Genomic DNA, 19,016 nt, shown 5'->3' with positions numbered 1-19,016 from the left:
ACTTCTGTTAAGTCTCAAACTGTGTTTCTAGTGATTTCAATAGTATTTGCGATTTATCAGTGATGGCTACTTTCCCATGTATAATGTATTCAGCTTCGTGCATCTGTTGTAGTCAAGCAGAACTTCAAGTTTGACAGCTCAAATGTGTTCACTAGAAGGAATCAATAATGAAAGATGACTTTAATGTTCCCTAATATGCACATTCTGTGGTAGAAAATGAAGAACTTATTTTAAACTTACTACTGTGACAATGTATGATGGAATACTTAATTTTTATTAAATATAGGTTTAATATTTCCTTTTTTTTCTCAAATGTAAGTTATTTCTTGTCCTTGGTAATCAGTAAATAAATAATGAATTGCTTTGTTTTTCTGTATGTTGTACGTGATTTGAAAGCTGGCAAATACAGTACATTATTTTTAAAAGCTAAAGAATTCTTTTCACTCCTCATAGGTGTAGAGTTAGGAATAATGAAATATTCACATAAAATTTAATTATGTCTGTATATATTTTAAATATCAAACATTTTTCTTGCCCCTTTCCTTTTCCTTGTGTTTTTGAGTCAGCGGCACTCTTCCCCAGTTTGTTTAATGACAAGAAGTAAGATTTGATAAGCTTTCTTTCCACAGACTACTTGAAACATTTGATTTTAAAGTGGAAGTGAAATATGCAGGCTAATCTGGAACTAACTTTTCAACTCCTAATTATGTTGTAGCAAACTTCAGGTTCCTTTGTAGGGTTCACTCAAGGCTGTCCAGTTCTTCAGCTGAAGAGCACAGCCATAAACATGGCTACTTATTTTCATGTTACTCCCAGTCATAAATCAAGTAGGGAACTGATACAGATACAAGAGTTGAAATTAATTAGGCATTTTAAGAGTATTAAAAGATGCTTTTGTATTCAGATTCCCTTTTTCAGCTTTGTTTCTAGAGATGAAATAGATTTTCTATCCTTCTGATTAAACCAGCCATACCTGATAAATTTCAGTGCTCTGTAATCAATAAGTGCTGTGCAACCGGGTTCTGTGTGTCAATCCCTAAATTTTTAGCAGTTACAGAGTGAGGAAACCAGTGGCTTTTCTCCAACATGAATATAAGTTTATGGAAATGCAATAATACTGTATTTTGTGGAAGCTAATGAACTGTGTTACTAGGAGAGTGTAATAATTTCTTTGTCCTTCATATTGTAAATTGCTTTGAAATTCCAGTCCATCTGCTTTTAGCTTTTTTTGTAGGCCTTATAGTAGGGTCGGTTGGCATGTGAACCACGCAGTCTAGAATGCCAGTACTTGCTCAGATTTGAACTCCTATGACTTTTAATCTGAAAGCTATAACAATAAATAATATTGAGCAAGGAATGCAGGAGTACACTCTTTTAAGCTTTTTTCATCCTAAAATAATTTAGAAAATTGAACTCAGACTTAGCATTATTTCCAGTCTTAAAAATAAACTTAAGGCTTAGCTGAGTGAATTTCAGCTATTTATGATGAATGTGAGAGGCAAATATTATCTTAGTTGGCCAAGAGACATAAACTAAGACCCATAATAGTTTAATTAATGTAGTTAAAAGATAAGATGGGGAATCTGGAATATCATTTTGTTATTTGGTGCAAAATGATTAATTTATATGAGATTTACCTGGGGTTCTATGTGTGAAGTGCTTAATATTGCTAAGATACTGTTTGTCTTTAAAAACACACATGTGAAAACTTCCTTAGATTTGATGTGGGTTTTTTTTTTTTCCTCCAGTTTTGAAAGACAAGCTTATTAAAAATATTGTATTATGTCCTCTATTGATATTTGATTATGTCTTTAAAAATCTAATGAGAGATGAAGAAGAACACTCTTTCTTCCTTGATTCTTTGTTTTATCCTCAGAAAAAAGTTTAATTGTAACTGATTATTAAAACAACAACAACAACAACAAAAAATACAAGTATTTCTGTGTAGAGGAACAGACTGATGATTTTGATGTAGTCAAATTCACAAAACCTGATGACCTTTGTCCTGGAATGCATAAAATACTGGATAAAATTTGGCACATAAGCTTTCAGAAGGCTTGAAGAAATTGTGTTTTGGATAGGAAAAACTTGGTATTTGTCTCTGCTGGAATAGTAACTACAATAATAATGACAATACAAGTTATTTAATATTCTGTGCATACATACCTGAAGGATTACTAATGATAACAAATCCAGACTTACTGTCTTAATAACTGGAGTAAATAACTTTGTGGAAGAGTACAAAGTAGTAGATAGGCTTAATATAGCTTAATTTCAGCGACACTTCATTATGATATTCTTAAAGTAGAACAGTATAGACAAACTTTTTATTAGATAGAGATTATTAATGTGATTGAAAAAAACCAGCTCATTGTGCCTAATCATTGCCTTGCTTTTTAACTCAAAGGAAATATCAAATGGAATTCTGAAGATAAAATTCTGGTTCAAAACTTTTCACTGGTGATAAATTATCATGGATGAGTAGACAGTTAAATTGCAAATTAAAGTCAATATAACTTGTTATAATGCTTCACAGGGTTATGAGAGTTGTTGACTTTGATACTGGTCATTGAGCAATATTTTAGAAGATAATTTAAGGGATTTAGTGGACCACAGTGGCATGAGTTACCTGTGTATTTGAACTACATTTAGGGATAACTAGCAGTGAGTGAAATTGCTTCAAAAAGTTCTGACAACCATATCTGAAAAAACACAGGAAAAGCTATTAAAGATGAAAACCTCTCTATTTGTGTCTGAGCAACTGCTCTAAAAAGAAGCAGTCTGGGGAAAACGTAGAAAAGACAGTGAAGTTTGTGACCCACAAGATGAAAAAGCTGCAAAGCGCTTGAGAAGTCCTGATAAGTCAGGAGAGAAGTAGGAACTGGATTGCAAAGAATAGTCCTTAGTTATGTAATGCATACAATTCCCAAACTGGTAGTCAGAGATGATGGACATTGTCCCCTGTTCCTGGTTCCCTGTAAATATGAAGAACCAGTGGATGGCTCATCACTGGAAGGAGGCCCAAGCTTACAAGCCTTGAGACAAAAGCTGTGGAGCTTGAGTATTCAGGCCAAGAGTGGCAAAAGGAACATTACACCACTTCTCTCTGCCCCCCTGCAAACCACCCCTCAAAAAAAAACCCAACCCAAAACAGTAGATTGTCCTTTTACAGTGACTGAAATGACTTACTGAACAGAACACATATATCTTACTTTACCCCCATCTCAGGGGGAAAGACAGGTAATACTGTGTACATTAGTGTGAAACTTGCGACTTTAATGTGAAGAAGTGATGAAATTTTGACTAAAGGTTATAATTTGAAAATAAGTAATCATAATGAAAATTATCATCATTTGTTGTGCTGTAATTTTTTTTGTTGTTCTGTCATCTCAAGGATTAAGAGTTAAAGTAGCTGACAGGAAAAAAAATTATTCTTAATTATATATGCAGTCAGACTAGTAAATATGGATAGTAACCTTCAGTGTTTCCAAAAAGTAATGAGATGCAGCTTATTTAGGAGGAATTGAATTTAGGCCACTTTAATCACTAGTTATTAAACTGTTCTCATGTGTATCTTTGAAATGAAAAATTTATGACCCAAAGTAGACTTCCTTGAATTAAATTTGTGGAAAATTACCTACTTAGATTTTCAGTAATTGAAATTTCGATGATAAAAGATCAAAAATATTCATCTTATGCAAGAAAGCTAATTTCTCAAATTATTTGGAAGTTTATTTTTAATGCTTATAAAAGTAATGTTGACAGTGTTGAAGAGTTAAATATATGTGAATTCACGAAATAGGCAATGAAAAGATTGCTTTTTGGCAGCCCCATTAGAGCACATTCTTATGTATGGTGCCTTTTTCCAAATAATAAGACTGATATACTGCATGCACATGCAATCCTTGCCAGCTAACAGCTTGCTAGATTCGCTTGCAGTGTGTTGTTTGAAAACATGTTTCAGAGTTTCAGGTCATTTCAGATAAATGCAGTGTGCCCTGAAAGTGTTGACATTTCAGCAAGAAGGAGAAAATCTAGCCACCGCTGCTTCAAACTCTCATCACAACTGTATTCAGAGAAACTGCAAATTCTGTAAAAAACAGAAAGCAATGTAGCTGATTCTCCAGCTGTGGTTAATATATGATTTTCAAAATACTGAAATTGGGAGTTTTACAAGTAGTTTATTTACAAGATCAGATACTGAAAGATGAAGTCAGATGCTTGAATGTCATACTTTTTTCCATAACTGAAATACAATGTAGAAATAACTGGTACAAATTATTGACTTAAGTATCTTAATTGTGCATAGTTCTGTGTGCTATGATAAAATATTAGGTGGCAATTTGATTTCATAAGATTGAGTTTTTCATTTCAAGTTTCTAAACTTATACTTGGTTTCTAGGTGGTGAAAATGAAGTTTTGGAGTGTCATGTTACTGATGGCTCTTGCAAAGTTTTTAATGAACAAAAGAATAAGCACAATGGGGGGTTCAGAAAAAATAGAAGACTCCAAAAGGTCAGTTTAACTGGACATATTATTTGTTTAGTTCCTTCCTTTTCTTGGGAAATCACTAAGTACCTTTGCATGTACAAAAAAGAAATGCATTCTTTATGCAGCAGTAACTTAAAAACATTTCTGAATCTCACTGTCCTTGAAATGTTATGCAAACGGTGTTCGAAGACCATACATATAACCATGAAACTCAGCTTTCTGGTAACTTGTGGTGGCAGAGTTGTGCCAAGTTGACATTGTGAAGGAGGTTGGTAAGGCAGCTCAAAACATTTTAGTTAAAAAGCCACCGAAGTAACCTGAAAAGATGCCTATCCCTTTTGGAGTAGTTACTAAATGGGGTACGGGAGCTTGTTTGTTTTGTAGTGGATCATACCCAGTGGATGTTTCTGCAAGATGCGGATTTATGCAATCTAGGTAGACGCCTAGGGACTTTCTTCTAGGTATGGGTAAAGCTGGATTTATTAACTTACTATTTGAGCTCTGTTTGGATGGAAAAAAAAAAAAAAAAGTGAGAGGATTGGGTCAGCACTGAATCTCTTTTAGGTATTTTTCACTTATAAATGTTTTGTTCTATGTAAATATAAAACTGATCAAGAAAATAAATCGTTCTTTTTACCACTAAGTAGCAACTCATACAATTAAAATGAGCACTGAATTGTTTTGAGAATGGGAAGTCCTAAAGCACTAAAATATGTCTGAGGTAATTAATTATATGAAATAAATTAGACAGGTAGCTATTGGTGGAGTTTCAAAGAGATTAATCACAGATTTTTATCCTCTTTTATGGAAGAGTTCTGAGCAGGTGCAATTAGTAGCAAAGCTGAGTAGCAGCTGGAGAAAATTGCTATTCAGTGTTTTGAGATGGCTTCCTTCATCCCTCTGGTTCAGCCAGGTGATAATACAATTTGACTCAAATGTCAGTAACATAGCAGCACATACTTTCTTTCATGTCCTTAATGCTGTTCTTTATAGTTTCCAAGGTTTTCAGTTGCAGTTTGGCTGTGCAAATTCATATAGAGGCAATGTTGTGAGTTTTTTGATGGAAACAGTAAGAGAACTTTCACAAAAAGATTTTATGTGATTTAACCAGTCTGGCAAACAAACAGTTGCACTGAAAAGATTTACTTCATATTTTCCTCAAGCAATTGTCTGTTGATCTATCATAAATGTTTGTGAAGATGTTTTTTTTAAGACCTATTTTCAATCATTTGTATGGATACATCCATGCAAAATTTATAAAGCCAATGTTGGAGATCCCTAGGAAATTCTTAATGAAGCAATTTTAAGAGGATATTGTTTTGAACAAAATTAAATGGAGTATCAATTTTTTTGTAAATAATTAACTTGCAAAGTTTCTCTAGTACCAGTCACAATATGTTCTTGAAACTTTTTAAAACCTACCAACGTTACATGAATTTTTAATAAAGACTTTTTTGCAATGGCTGCAGCTTAAACATTGCAACATTTTGCTAATATTTGACAAAGTGAAAGTGAAGCTAAGTTAGAAAGTTTAGTTTGTTTCTTTTGCTTAAAGCAAAAAGTATAGGAGAGAAATAGCACAAGTATTTTTTAAAAGTATTTAATTGAATCATTGTATTATGAAGAATTTTCTAATGCTTATTTAAGTCTTAAAATAAAGTCTATGTTGAAAATACAAATTCAAAAGAAATGACATTTTCTAGCTATTTTAATGGACTAATGTTTCCACAAATGTGATTATGCTAATCTCCAGACCTTTTCTATGTAAAAAATAAACAAACAAAAAAAGCCCCACCAAACAAACAAGCCACATTAAATTATAGTCTTTGTAGAGCATACACAGTTTTGTAGTGAATAGTTCCAATATGAAGCTTCAGATCATATTGCTGATGTTCTGGGCATCTGTTGTAAGAGTAATCTCTTGAATTACTGAGCTGTAAATCTCTCTAATTTGGAAGCAATGTAAATTGCAGTTAGCTTTTTTTTTCCATAGAAAAAGTGTTTGAAGTCTAATACCTCTTTAAAAACATTTTGGGTGTTTGCTGAATGTAATTCGTAGACAATGTCTGAGCTGAAATTTTTTAGAGTACTTTACTTACATCTCGTGTGAACACTATGATTGTAACTCATTTGCTCCAGTGAAGGCATGTCAGTAGGAATTTGGAGTTTACAATGCGATGGTAAATTTTTTAAAAGCCATACAAAAATATTTGTAGGAAATATGACCAAACAACATTATTTACTTCTATAGTTATTTCAATATGTTGTTTGTAGTTTCATTAATCTAATATAAACCAAGCTGTAGATTCTGTATTTCTCTGCTGTGCTGAAGTATTATGCACTTGTTTTCTTCAAAACCTCATGCAGATTGTGTTTCTTGTATTTTTTTTAACCAAAGTTAAAATCAAGAATTACTTTGTTCAGGTACTTTTATATCACAATTTTAGGTTACAAGTACTCATATTTTCTTTCTTTATCTGTACTATTTCTATAGGCATGGCTACTGCATTCTTAATGTGGAAGACTTTTAATCAAAGTTATCTAAAATTGTACTGTCAATTAACCAAAGCTGTGAAGACAGAGCAGTTTAAAATATTTTAAGTTTTTCAGGAATCTTTAATGGTATCAGGAACAAGGTTTTGGGATTTAAAACAACATTACTCCCTAAAAAACCAACAGGAGCTTCAGTGTGTTGTACTTATTTAAATGCAGTGCATAAAGGTATAAATTTATAAAAGTGGCCTTTAGGTTTGATATTCTTAGTTTTGAGACATGACAACCTGTAACTGAGGATAGTTCCAATTTTTTCTCATGCAGAGTTGATAAGGATAAACACTGTGGATTAATGCTTATGAATGTCAGCAGGTGGCTTCCCTGCTCTACAAATCTAAGTTGATTATACTGGATTGCATGGAGAAAGTAAAGCCTTTATGCATTGTGATGCATAAATTATTCAATGGAATTAAATATTTAGTTCTTTGCTTTGCATAGGGAGGACAAAGTGAAATAGCTAAAAATCAGTTTCAGTTGTGTTAATCTGTTGGCATGAGGGTTGAGTGCTCATTTCACTGCTTAATGTCACAAAAATGTTTACATTTATGACAACACTTGTTACATGTAACAAATGTAAACATTTTGTACTTTAAACAGATCAGAGAAAGACCCATTATGACTAACCAGTTAACTGCCATTTTTATTCAAATAAATACTTGTTTCATATTTTCAGAGGGCTATGAGAGCTGATAGATATCTTTTAAAGGATATAACAGTATCACAACACTAGAAATGCAACAGGAATAAATTTTACAATCAAAAATCCCTTAAAATAGTCTTTCAAGTGAATAGAACAAACTATTCAACCATGAGAAAAAAAACAGTTAAGTGTCATGAAGGATAATTAAAACCATATTTTCACAGAGAAGACAGCATGGACTTCACTGACATTCCTTTAGTTTTGTTTTTACACAGATTCATCTTGGCTTGTATTTCTGTAGCTCTTGGATTTGGGCAAAGGTAAAGTTATCAACACTGAACTTCAGAGTTTTTTGAGAGAAGAGGAAATTATTACGAGAATCCAAGCTCATGCTGTGGAACAATTAGTGTGAAGCAACCTATTGTTAGATCCTGCTATTAAAATCCTTTTTGAAAACATTTTATTCTGGACAAAACAAATTTTAATATCCTGAAAAATCTGTAACTGTATAGCATGAAGCATCTTGCCGGAAATTCAGGAAAGTAACTTTATGTCTCTAATTGATATGTGCATATGTAGACTGTCTTAGACAGATTGCATCTGTTTAGAGGACAACGTCTTTTTATGTTTTCCTTCCAATTTTGATTTTGTAGTTGCTTTGAATAGGTAGCTGTTTTAAAAACTGGTACTTGAAGTGTCACTGACTTCAAGCTGCAAATGAATATTAAACTAGTGTGAATTAGACAAGGTGGAAGCATGGAAGCTCATTTTCAGTTAACAGTGAAGAAACTGGAACTGGTACATTATTATGGTCTGGAGAAAATATTTGATATAATGGGAGTGGTGGACAGGTGGCCACTATAAATTATTCAAATTGATCCCTTCTGTCTGTAGAAATGAGATGAGTAATTGAAGCTACAAATTATAAGAGTGCTTGCACCATCAAGAAATTTTTTTTGCATACCTGATTTGATTCTAGAATGTTTCTTGTTCACACGATGTCTCATCTAACATGAAGTAATCCTGAAAGTGTCTGACCAACTCTACCTGGTGACAACTGAATAGCTGATTATTATTTAACTGTAGTTATCTAGCTGACTCAACATAAAGTTGAAGAAACAAGTTGTTGGGTAACAAGTTTTTGGCAAGATACAGCTTATGCTATTGCTATATCCAAAATATAGCTGTGGTCATTTGTTTGTCCCAGATGTCCAGATTTTGTAATAATATTGTCATTTGAGAACAAAGTGGCAATCAATAAGTGGTGTTAGTATTTGTTTCATATAAATGGAATATGGAAATACTCATTTGATAACACACTTCTTTCGTTTGGTATGAAGTAAAGTAATAAAATAATCAAAATTCCTACTGGCATAATGGATTTTAAAAATGTTGAATGGTATAAGAATGGTGTATAGGAAAAACTAAAATGAGTATCAGCAAGGTTAATGATGAGATAATGAGATGTCTAAAATCACTGACAAATATTCTTAATAAATATTTGAAAAGCAGAATCTCAAAATATGCCTGTGACTTAGTGCTTACTGGTGGCTGTTTTTTTAAAATTATTATTCTAGCCTTGACAGTGGTTGGTAACTCAGCTGAAGCTTTATGAAGTGCTTTTAGTTGGTCATAAGTCAGCCGTCCAAAGGAATTGTTTACTTCACTGGATCATTATGAAAGCACAAACAGTTTTTAATATCTGAACAGGTGAAACAGATTCTCTTCTACATAATGCTTATTTTTTTGTTGAGGTCATTCACAGAAGGGTACAAACTATTTTTGTTAACTTTGGTGATGCTGGGGATGATGGGAAGAAGTTCATGTTGCTTAAAATTTCAGCAGAAAAGAATTAACTGTGCCTGACTTTCTCACAGGTTATTTGGGAAGGCGAGTATACATCAGACATTATTTGATGTCAATGATAGAATTAATTTATGCATTAGTGTGGCCTTTACAATTTTCCTGCTTGCAGGTGTGAGGTTTTCTGCATAACATAACGTTTCCCCATGACAGCCCTTGTTCCTCTTTCTCCTGAATTGTGACTTTTATGGGGTGAGGGAGTGTCCTTTCTTCACCTGAGCTTTCATTTTCTGTTACGTTCTAAAGTAGCTTTCTCCTCCCCTTAGAATCCCACTTCTTGAGATTCTCTTCTGTCACATTGGCAGGCTCTCCCTCTCTGTCTCCTCAGGTTTCACATTGTAGGTTCTAGAGGTGAAACTTTCCTCATTAAAGACAGTTGAGAACTGGGCTGCTGCTTTTCCTGACTAATGCTGACCAGGGAGCCAGCCGCTAACTTGTACCTGTTGGGAAAGCTTGGGCTTCCCATCAGAATGGGAATCACTGGTGCCTGTGCTTCCAAAACTGTTAATCATGCCTGTTGGCTCTTTTCATGTCAGGTTGATTGAGTTGGAAATTTTTGGTTACAAAATGGGGGTGGGAAGGAGCATCTGATCTCCTTTTAGTCTTTGTTTGTCCTACCAGAAGAAGTCAGTGTCTAGTTTTGCTAATGATCACAGATAGATAAACCTGTCCTTAGAAGCCTGCAGAATGTTGTGAAAGCTGTCCCTTGCTATCCCCCATGGTTGACTTTTTTAATATAGTTGTTAGCTATCCTGGTTGCATGTAGAAAACTGAAAATGTCGGTAAGTTGTAAACTGTGACACTGCTAGTTTGAAAAGCCTGAAGCTACTCATCATCCTTAATATTTCCAACAGAAGTTCTAGGAGTTCTTATGTCTGTGATGCAGGATTTCTCATTTTTTCTCATCTTCGGCAATGTAGAGAAGCTGACGACCAGGCACCTGTTGTGTCATCTTGTTTTTCTGTCTTCTGATAGCCTGCTTTGTTTTTTCATCTTTCCCTATGGTAGTATTGATTTAGTTAGGATGGATGCATTTTTCACATCTTTCTAATGCCAAGGCAGAGGTACCATATTTTGTAAGGAAATTACAGTAAAAACCAACTTTGCAGCCAGAGGGAACTGGAAAAATATCAGTATCAAAGGACTGATAAGCAGAGAAAGGCCAGCCAGAAAGTAAATTACAGCTTTGAATAATTGCTGTTTGAAACTACTGAATAGTAATCATTCATTACAATTACCAATTATTTTCAGCTATGAGCCACAATTACTTGAATAGAATAAATTAACATAGCACAATTTATAGATTGTTTCTAAAAACAGCCTTAAAGTTTTGGATCCTCATTACAGCCTTCCTAGATAAAAGCAGAGTGAAAGTAACCTGATTCTCAGATATTCCCATACCACATATGGCTGTTTTTTGGCTCATTTATTAGTAGGACTGAAGATTGTTGCTTCTGAAATACAGCTGTAAAGATCAAAAGTGAGTATAAGAGATCTAAACCAATTTCAGAACCATCTGATGGACCTACAATAGCCAGAGAAAAAAGGGATTGGAAGAGTACAAAACTGATAGCATAATTATCTTGTATTCTTCTTTACACTTTATTTGCATGTGTATGCACTGCTTTCCCCTGCCCGCCCACCTCCCTGTCCCCATCCCCGTCCCCTCCCCACCCTCCCCAGAAAAAAGCCCTTTATCCCTGGTATATTGGACAAACCACACAGGGTAAGAATCTTTTTGAGTCCTGAAGGTGAAGGTCTTTTTTTACTTCATCCCAGCATACATCTGCATTTGAGAGGGCACTGAAGCTCTCTTCTTTCAGAACTTCAGTAAACTTTAAGGCATAAGAGGAACAGCTGGGCTAAGTAATACACAATTAAAAAGTGGTATTTATTGGTTGTTATCCTTTATTGAAAAATATCTGAATCCTGGGTTCTTGACCCAAAGACAAAATGAGATCTAATACTACGGCTGCAGTTTAACAGGTCATACACGTAAAACTATTCCTGTCAAGTACATTCTTAGCATGAATGAACTTCATTCTTGAGAATGGTCACATTTTAATTCATTTGTTACTTATGAAAAAGAACTCGTGACATTCTTAAGGAAACAAAATTTGAGTTCACTTTCTTGAAAAGCAGGTTGTACCAAACAGGGCTTTTCTCTTATTGTCCTTCAGCTCCAAGAAGCACTTGCTCAAACTTAGAAGACAGGAAGAACGCATTTTGAGGTTGGACACATATTTTGCGGCATAGGTCAGTCAATATATAGGAAGTATCATGTTGTCTTTTAAGTACTGAGAAGATTTGCAAATACTATTTACTTTGAGCTACTGAATACATGTTTTATATGTTTTCATATGTGTTTTCATATGACTTAGAAAAATCTTGTTGTTGACAGACGCTAATGAAATACTTAATGCAACTGTGCTCCTAAGAAATATATAAAGGAAAGCTGAAGCATGTCATTTATAACTCAGCCCGTATTCCAGACCCCAAAAATAAGTGTGTTGTAATTTAAACTACAGAGACACAACTCTTCAGGATTCAGAGGTTAATGATAAATAAAGGGGCCAGTTAACTTAATACCACCTTTCCAGTGTTTTATTAATAATAATCCTGCTACAAATGTGCATTAGAACTCATAATGATGCTCACCAGATGTCTTTGCTGGTCAGAAAAGAAAATGCAAACTCTTTTTCTTTTTTTTTTTTTTTTTTTTCAATAAAAGCAACATGTAAAATAGAACAGACACAAAGAGCATAGAAGAAAAATCGCATAGCAAGGGTGGGGAAGCAATTAACTTGAAAAACGTACAACTGAAAATTTAAAAATGGTTTGGCTAAGTTTTCTGCTTGGTAACTGTAATTAAAGAGGATTGCTTGTCTTACTGAAGCAATAAAAGAAAACGGCTGCTTAGGAAATGGCCTCAAACTTGCAAAAATATGCAGTTCTGAATGAAAATTAAATAATAGTTTGGAAGAAATTAGCTTTATTCCAATTTCTAGCTTTCGTATGCATCCTTCCACCTTCTTGAATCTTTGAATCACTTCGAAGTGCACCAACAGAACATTTTTCCAGAATATTCTATACCATCTTGTATGCTATGTACTGTAGCATAAAAGCTACAATTCAAAAGCTGACTTTGCAGGGTAATGTCAGGACAGGCTGCAAGTTTCCTAATTTCTGTGGATCCAGTATTTTCACTTCCCTATACGTAAGCTATTAAGGAACTGTTAACAAACATTTATGCTCTAAAGCTGAAGAAGCAGCTGTAGGATCTCAAGCTACTTTGGCCTTGGTTTATAATAATTTTTTTTTTAAAAACAAGTTTGGCAAAAGTAGTGGTCTGATTAGTAATACTTCCATGACATTTCATTTATAAAAAGTTGTGAGGAAGAGTATCTTTCTGCACATTCTAAACAGGCATGTCTGGATCTGGCTTTGGATCTAGTACTATACAAGGGCCCCAAGAACCCAGTGCAATTCTGTTGTGTGGATTTAACTCCAGACTTTTAGCCAAAGAGCTTGTTCTGATGGTGGTGAGTGTCAGCTTCAGATGCTGAAGGAAAACATCATGACCGTGCTGAAGCACACACATGTGGCATAGACAAGATTTTCAGCCAAGGAAGACTAGGCAGAGAAGAGTAAAACTTTGCTTTTAAGCCATGCTTTGTGTCTTCCCAGGCTGTGGCATTGCAGGATTCTTTAATGTTCAGGAGTTTATGCAAATCCAACGATGTGTATTAAGACACTATGAGGTATGTCCTCACTATTGTATAATGGGGCCCTATGTCTGATTTCAATAATCTAACCCAACCTGTGCAGTAGAATGCCTAGTATTGCAGTCCTTCTGCTGTGAGCACCCTTACTCAATATCTTACTCGATGTCTTTTTGAGTGTATGCACTCAGATTTTGAGTTTATATTGTTTCATATTTAATACTAATTATATTAAAGTTATGATGGATGTGTTTAATATATATTGTTGCATTGTTAACATTTTTCTTAAACTCTTTGAGTATGAAACTCAAATGTGGAATTTAAGCTGTGAGGTTCTTGGAACTTCCGAGAGCAATTAAATGTGACTACTTATTTGAAGCTGAAAGTAATGCTATAGAAAGTCTTTTGGCTACGAATACAACAAATGTTGATTACAGATGAGTGTTTCACTTGTCAGGCTAGCAGTAGACTAAGGAATCATCAGTAAGTATTGCTGGCAAGAAGTTAGAATTTGGAAGCTTACTTTTCCAAAACTACTGCATAGAATTTCTCTCAAATATTTCTATAGAAAAACTTCATCTTTTCCTCATTTGAAATTTTATTCTATTCTATTATTTATCATTTTTACATTTCACATTTTCAAATTGTGTATATTTTCAGTTCTGAAGTATTGTATAGCTTATATAATGTTGTCTGAGTGCATGTTTATAATGAATTTTTAAAAATATTGAATATGCTACATTTTGTTACTTCTGAAGCTGGAAATAGTATCTGAGGTTTATATTTTTCAAATTTACCCAGCCACAGAATGAAATTACCACTTGTATGTGGAAAAGGCTACTTCTTATACTATCTTTAATATCTAGCTTGTCAATGGTATCTAAACCGTGTTTTATTTATGCAAAGATTTTTCATATAATTAACAGCTATATGGTCATGGTGGACTCTGTTAGTCTACAGGGATAGTTTCAAGAAACTCTGTTATTAAATGTGACTAGTTCCTTGAACATTTAATAGAGAACAATTCTGGACTGACAAAGAGGTCAGATGGAGTTGCATCAGAGTATGTTCTCTGTTCTGTGATGCGTTAGTGAGTAAAATGAGTTACCCTTGAGTGTTTTTTGGCCCATGCTACCAGCTGTAATCCAATTCAAAATATTTTTGTGGTCTCAGTTCAATATATTACTCAAAGGAAACTGAATTTTAGCAGAGACTTTGGGAGCTTACTGCTTGTGGTTGTGGTAATATATTGGGAGTGGGGGGTGTGGCAGAAGTGGGAATGAATATTTCTTATGAGAAGTAATTATCTAGCGAAATAATTTAAATTCATATATTGATTTTGAAAATTAGAAGTTGTTTGAAATCATAGTATATAAGTCAGTCGGTCTACTTTTTCTAAAAAATTTAAATGTTTATGGATACATATTTGTGCATGTTTACGTAGCTACAAGTAGTTCTTAGCTAAGATTTTCAAAACCTCTTCTTACATATATTTTTTATTACGCTCTTGTATTCAGTTACATATTTCTCTGGCACTGCTAAAATTCATGTTCTGTCCTACCTTTGTGCATACTAGAGGCTTTCATGGTCTTTGCTGATGACCAAAAGATGCTTCTTTCTTTTCTGACCGCTGTAACACTAATTCTGAAAAAGCTCATTTAAATTCTGAATGAGACAACACTCCTATTTTGCACATAAGCTATGGAGGGTATTGCAGTAGAAGGGAAGGGTTCTTTTTAAGATATCTCAGAATTTCTGGTTTAAGGTTTGTAGTACTCTTTGAGTACACTTTGTGTGTTATTTTTCTCTGACAAATTTTATTCACTAGACAAGATTTAAGAGTGAAAGAATATTTGCGTAAAAACCTGGACTTAAAATACTTAAGTAGTGAGGAAATTAGAAAAAGCTGCAGTATCAAAATAAAATTATACTTTACAATAAACACAGTCTTGTTTTGGCAATTTCTGCCTTACTTTTGGAAGAAACTAAAATAATTTTAAATTACAGGTTTTCTTGGTTGAAGGTTAGATGCCTTTTGCTTTCCACCTGATCATGAGAAGGAAATGGCAGAAGACGAATACTGTCCTTTATTCTGTGGCATCCAAGACTTGGAAATCCTTTGCTTTTTGTTTTTACTAATGAAAATTTACATTCCTGTTTTGTGTTATATCGAATGCTTTGATAGCAGACGTGTTGAAGAGGTTTCCTTCCTTCCTTATCCTCAAATTTTAATATTTCTACTACATGTTTTAATTAGTGCAGCCTCTTCCCTAGGTGATCCTGGAAGTTTAGTCCTTTTAATGGAACAGTTTCTAATTTAAGGGTTTTTTTTCAGAGGGGGAAACTTGTCAGATTTTTTACATTTTCTTATCTCTTTCCTGTCTCTAGCCATCAAGGACACTAGTTATGACGAGTATGTCTTCTGAGTAAGTATGGAATATTTTGACTCTTTAGCCAGCACACCATTTAAACTTGAATGTTGATAATCTTTTTATGCCTATACAAAATGAAATTTCTCTTTGGACATATGTTAAAATACTTTATTTCATTCTGTATTCTTGAAACACATACATACATGTGTATGTCATTGCTATGTACAGTGTGTGTTTATGTTTGTGTTGCTATGGTGCAGACTGAAGTAGCTTTTACATACGTGAGCTCAACAGGGCTTCAGAGCAATAAAACTAAAAACTTAAGCATGTTTTGAATTTTTCTGAAGGAAGTATAAGAAGTAGTTTTTGTGTAGTGAATGGTTCTGACTTTCAGTCTGAGACTTAGCTTTTTCCCCATACATTTTAATTATTTCTGTTTAAAAAGTCACAGTCTGAAACATTTTAAAATGTTTTCTGTCATACGAATAGTTGCTGAAGAAATAGTTAGCCACTTAGTTTCAAAACATTAGAAGCAGCTACCACTGCATATTTTGGGGGAGAGTTAATAATTTTCTGGCATGCTCTTATCATTCTCCTTAAAGTCTTACAGCATTAAGAACATCCAACAAAAACATAATTCCTTTTTTCATACTACACTTGCTTACAGTTTTTTCAATTATTTTTCAAAACTCAAGATATTTCTACTACCCACAAATCTGTTTCAAGTTTGAAGTAATTACATCTTGACAGTTACATAGATATAAGTACTCAGAAACAGTACTCAGTGGCTATCCTTTCAGAAGTTATTTGTAAGTGGTGGTCAATAGCTATTAATAAGTATACTAATATATATCAGAAACATAAAATGGAATTAATACTTTTCTTGTGTTCAGTGTAACTGGGTGCTAGTTACACCAAGACTACAAACTCACTTTGCAAGTCATGCAATACAAGATCACTGTGGAGGAGGGAAAGATAACAGCTATAGTGGAGACGGGACTAGTGGAAAACAGAGGCTGTGATCCACCTAACAGAAGAGAACAAATCCTAGCAGAGCTGGGGAAAAAGTTCTTTTATTAAAATAGGTCTTTAATATATTATTTCTTTTATGTTGCTTGTATGGTGATTTTTCCCACTAGCCAATTACTATTTTATGAAATAATGATGTCTAGTGATAACAATTGCTTTTCTTCAGAACTTTGTCATCAAGATTATGCTTTTGGCTGCCTACAGTTATGGGCATTCATCAACCCGTAAATGGGTGAAGGGAAAGGGATTGCTTCTGAAAGAACTAAAGAACAGAAAATAGTCCTCCAAAGTGTACAACCCAATGGCCAAAAGCCAATTTTACTACCCATTAGCTACGGCGTCAAAAGTTGTTCATCAGAATTTATGTTTAAAGATCATGAGTTCAGTGTTTTTATGGCGTTGTGTTTTGAGACTATATTAAATGCTGCCCCTGACTCACAGCCAGCAGTTACCTGTGTTTCTGAATCACATTTTGCTCTAAATTTGCATCCAGCAATTTTTGCAGCCAACTGAAGTATAAACTAGTGAGTTTTCACTGTAATTTATGAGGTATTAGATTCAATTCTTGGACAAGAGGACTTTTTCCTCTCAATGTAAGGAATTTTGTGTAGACACAAAGAGGAAGAAAAGCTTCAGATAGAGCATGGAAATGCATCCCCTGAGCGTGCAGTCTAGGCCGGGCCAGCCTCTGTGGGTTGCAACGTTGCAAAATCGTTCCCTTGTAGGCTATGTCAAGTTAAAACTCATCAAATGAAAAGAAAACATTAATATTCCAGTAACATTCAAGGCAACATAGCCAAGGCCGGAATTCCCAGTAACCAGTGTCTGGAGTGAGGCAGTTGAGTCAATGTTTTGATGATTTTTTTTTAAGTGTCCTCACATAAAATAGCATTGTTTGACTTAAGTGTGAAGTTAATTGTCTACACATGTTTGCTGTTACTATTAATTTATTTGTTTGAATCTCCTTAAACAAATAGATTGTTGCATTCTCTGTGAATAATTATTTTGCAGATTTTGTTAGAGTTCCTCTAAATAGTGTCTGCCTTAGCTGGAGTATTTGGGGAGTTGCTGAGTTACTTTCTGTAGAGTGAAATGTAGTGAAAATAAAAGAAACCCCAGAGGCTTCTGGAGGTGTTCTGAGTGTGCTCGCATTATGTCAGTGATTAACTTAAATGTTTTACCTGAGAGGATCACCATTGTGATAAATGTGACAGTGTTCAAGGTTGTGCTTCATTGTTTTATCTCATATAGTATGCTGTGGACATTTCCAAGTCAGCCAAGGGGAGCAAAGAGGTCACCGGAAATGAGCTTTCATTTACAGACCTTTAATGATCATTTATAAAAATGATTTATAATAAAAATAATAAGAACCGTAACCTGTTCTCATGCAACAGCTTTTCTGCAGTGACAGCAAGATCTCACTGTTTTCATGGTAATATGAAGTTCTCTAGTGTAGCTATGTAGAGAACTCAAATTAGAATTCCAGTTGTAGGTGGCCATTCTGGATTTTATGTTTAATTGTAATTTTATTTACGATAAATGAATTTTTAATGAAGCATTGGCACAGATGTAGAGGTAGGAAGCCAAAACTTTAGGACTTCTCTCTAAATTTAGACACAGCATTTTATTCAGATGCTGCAAATCTGGTGCTTCCTAATGTCTAAATGTTTACATTTCTTGGTAATACTTTTTTGATAGTACTACAGAAACAACCAAGAATGAGTCTCTGTTGTACTAGGCATTCTACACAAACAATCTTAGATAATTCCTGACTCAAAAGCTTCTATTTAAACAGATAAGATAGATGTGGGGGGCAGAAGAGCTTTGATGTTCAAGTAGATATGATTGTGTGATGACAGAATAGGGTCTGTTTGGACTCTGTAGGAATGCTAATGAATTTAGGGGTAGCAAATGGGTAGGGGCTTAGTGAGAAAAGGATAAGAAATTATTAGTGAGGAAAGAAATGAGGAGAGTTTCAGTTAATTTGTATGTATGCTTTTATAATTATGCATATCCATTCAACTTTATATGAGTTTTTTCCTTTTCTCCTTTTTAGGGAACAAAATACAGTAATCCAGGTGGTGAATAAACTCGGAGACTTTTTGCTCTCAGATGATGTATGTGAAACAACAAGTCATGTAGTGACAGGGAGTCCTCGTCGTACCTTGAATGTTATGCTGGGAATTGCTCGTGGATGTTGGATTGTTTCTTATGAATGGGTAAGGAATAATTTTTAAGTTTACTACAGAATAAATTAAGCTTCTTTTTTATAGCTGAAATATCAACCATGTAACAATGTTTGTGTCCACGTTATGTACAGTCATGCAATGTTCAAATATTCAGGTT

The 19,016-nt window shown here is 34.1% G+C and overlaps 1 protein-coding gene across 4 annotated transcripts in view; it reads left to right on the top strand.

Annotated features, from left to right (window-relative positions):
- The window catches only part of MCPH1 (microcephalin 1), a 127,325-nt gene that overhangs the window by 18,723 nt on the left and 89,586 nt on the right, over nucleotides 1-19,016 (top strand). For all 4 annotated transcript variants that reach the window (XM_082050036.1, XM_082050034.1, XM_082050035.1 and 1 more), the window contains 3 exons: nucleotides 4,403-4,515; nucleotides 15,658-15,695; nucleotides 18,727-18,889. In XM_082050036.1, the coding sequence (XP_081906162.1) occupies nucleotides 4,403-4,515; nucleotides 15,658-15,695; nucleotides 18,727-18,889 (314 nt within the window). The remainder of the gene's footprint in view (nucleotides 1-4,402; nucleotides 4,516-15,657; nucleotides 15,696-18,726; nucleotides 18,890-19,016) is intronic.

Source organism: Streptopelia decaocto, assembly GCF_964273445.1.
Source record: "Streptopelia decaocto genome assembly, chromosome: 3".
NCBI classification, from domain to species: Eukaryota; Metazoa; Chordata; class Aves; order Columbiformes; family Columbidae; genus Streptopelia; species Streptopelia decaocto.
This window is presented reverse-complemented; position numbering and strand designations above follow the sequence as displayed.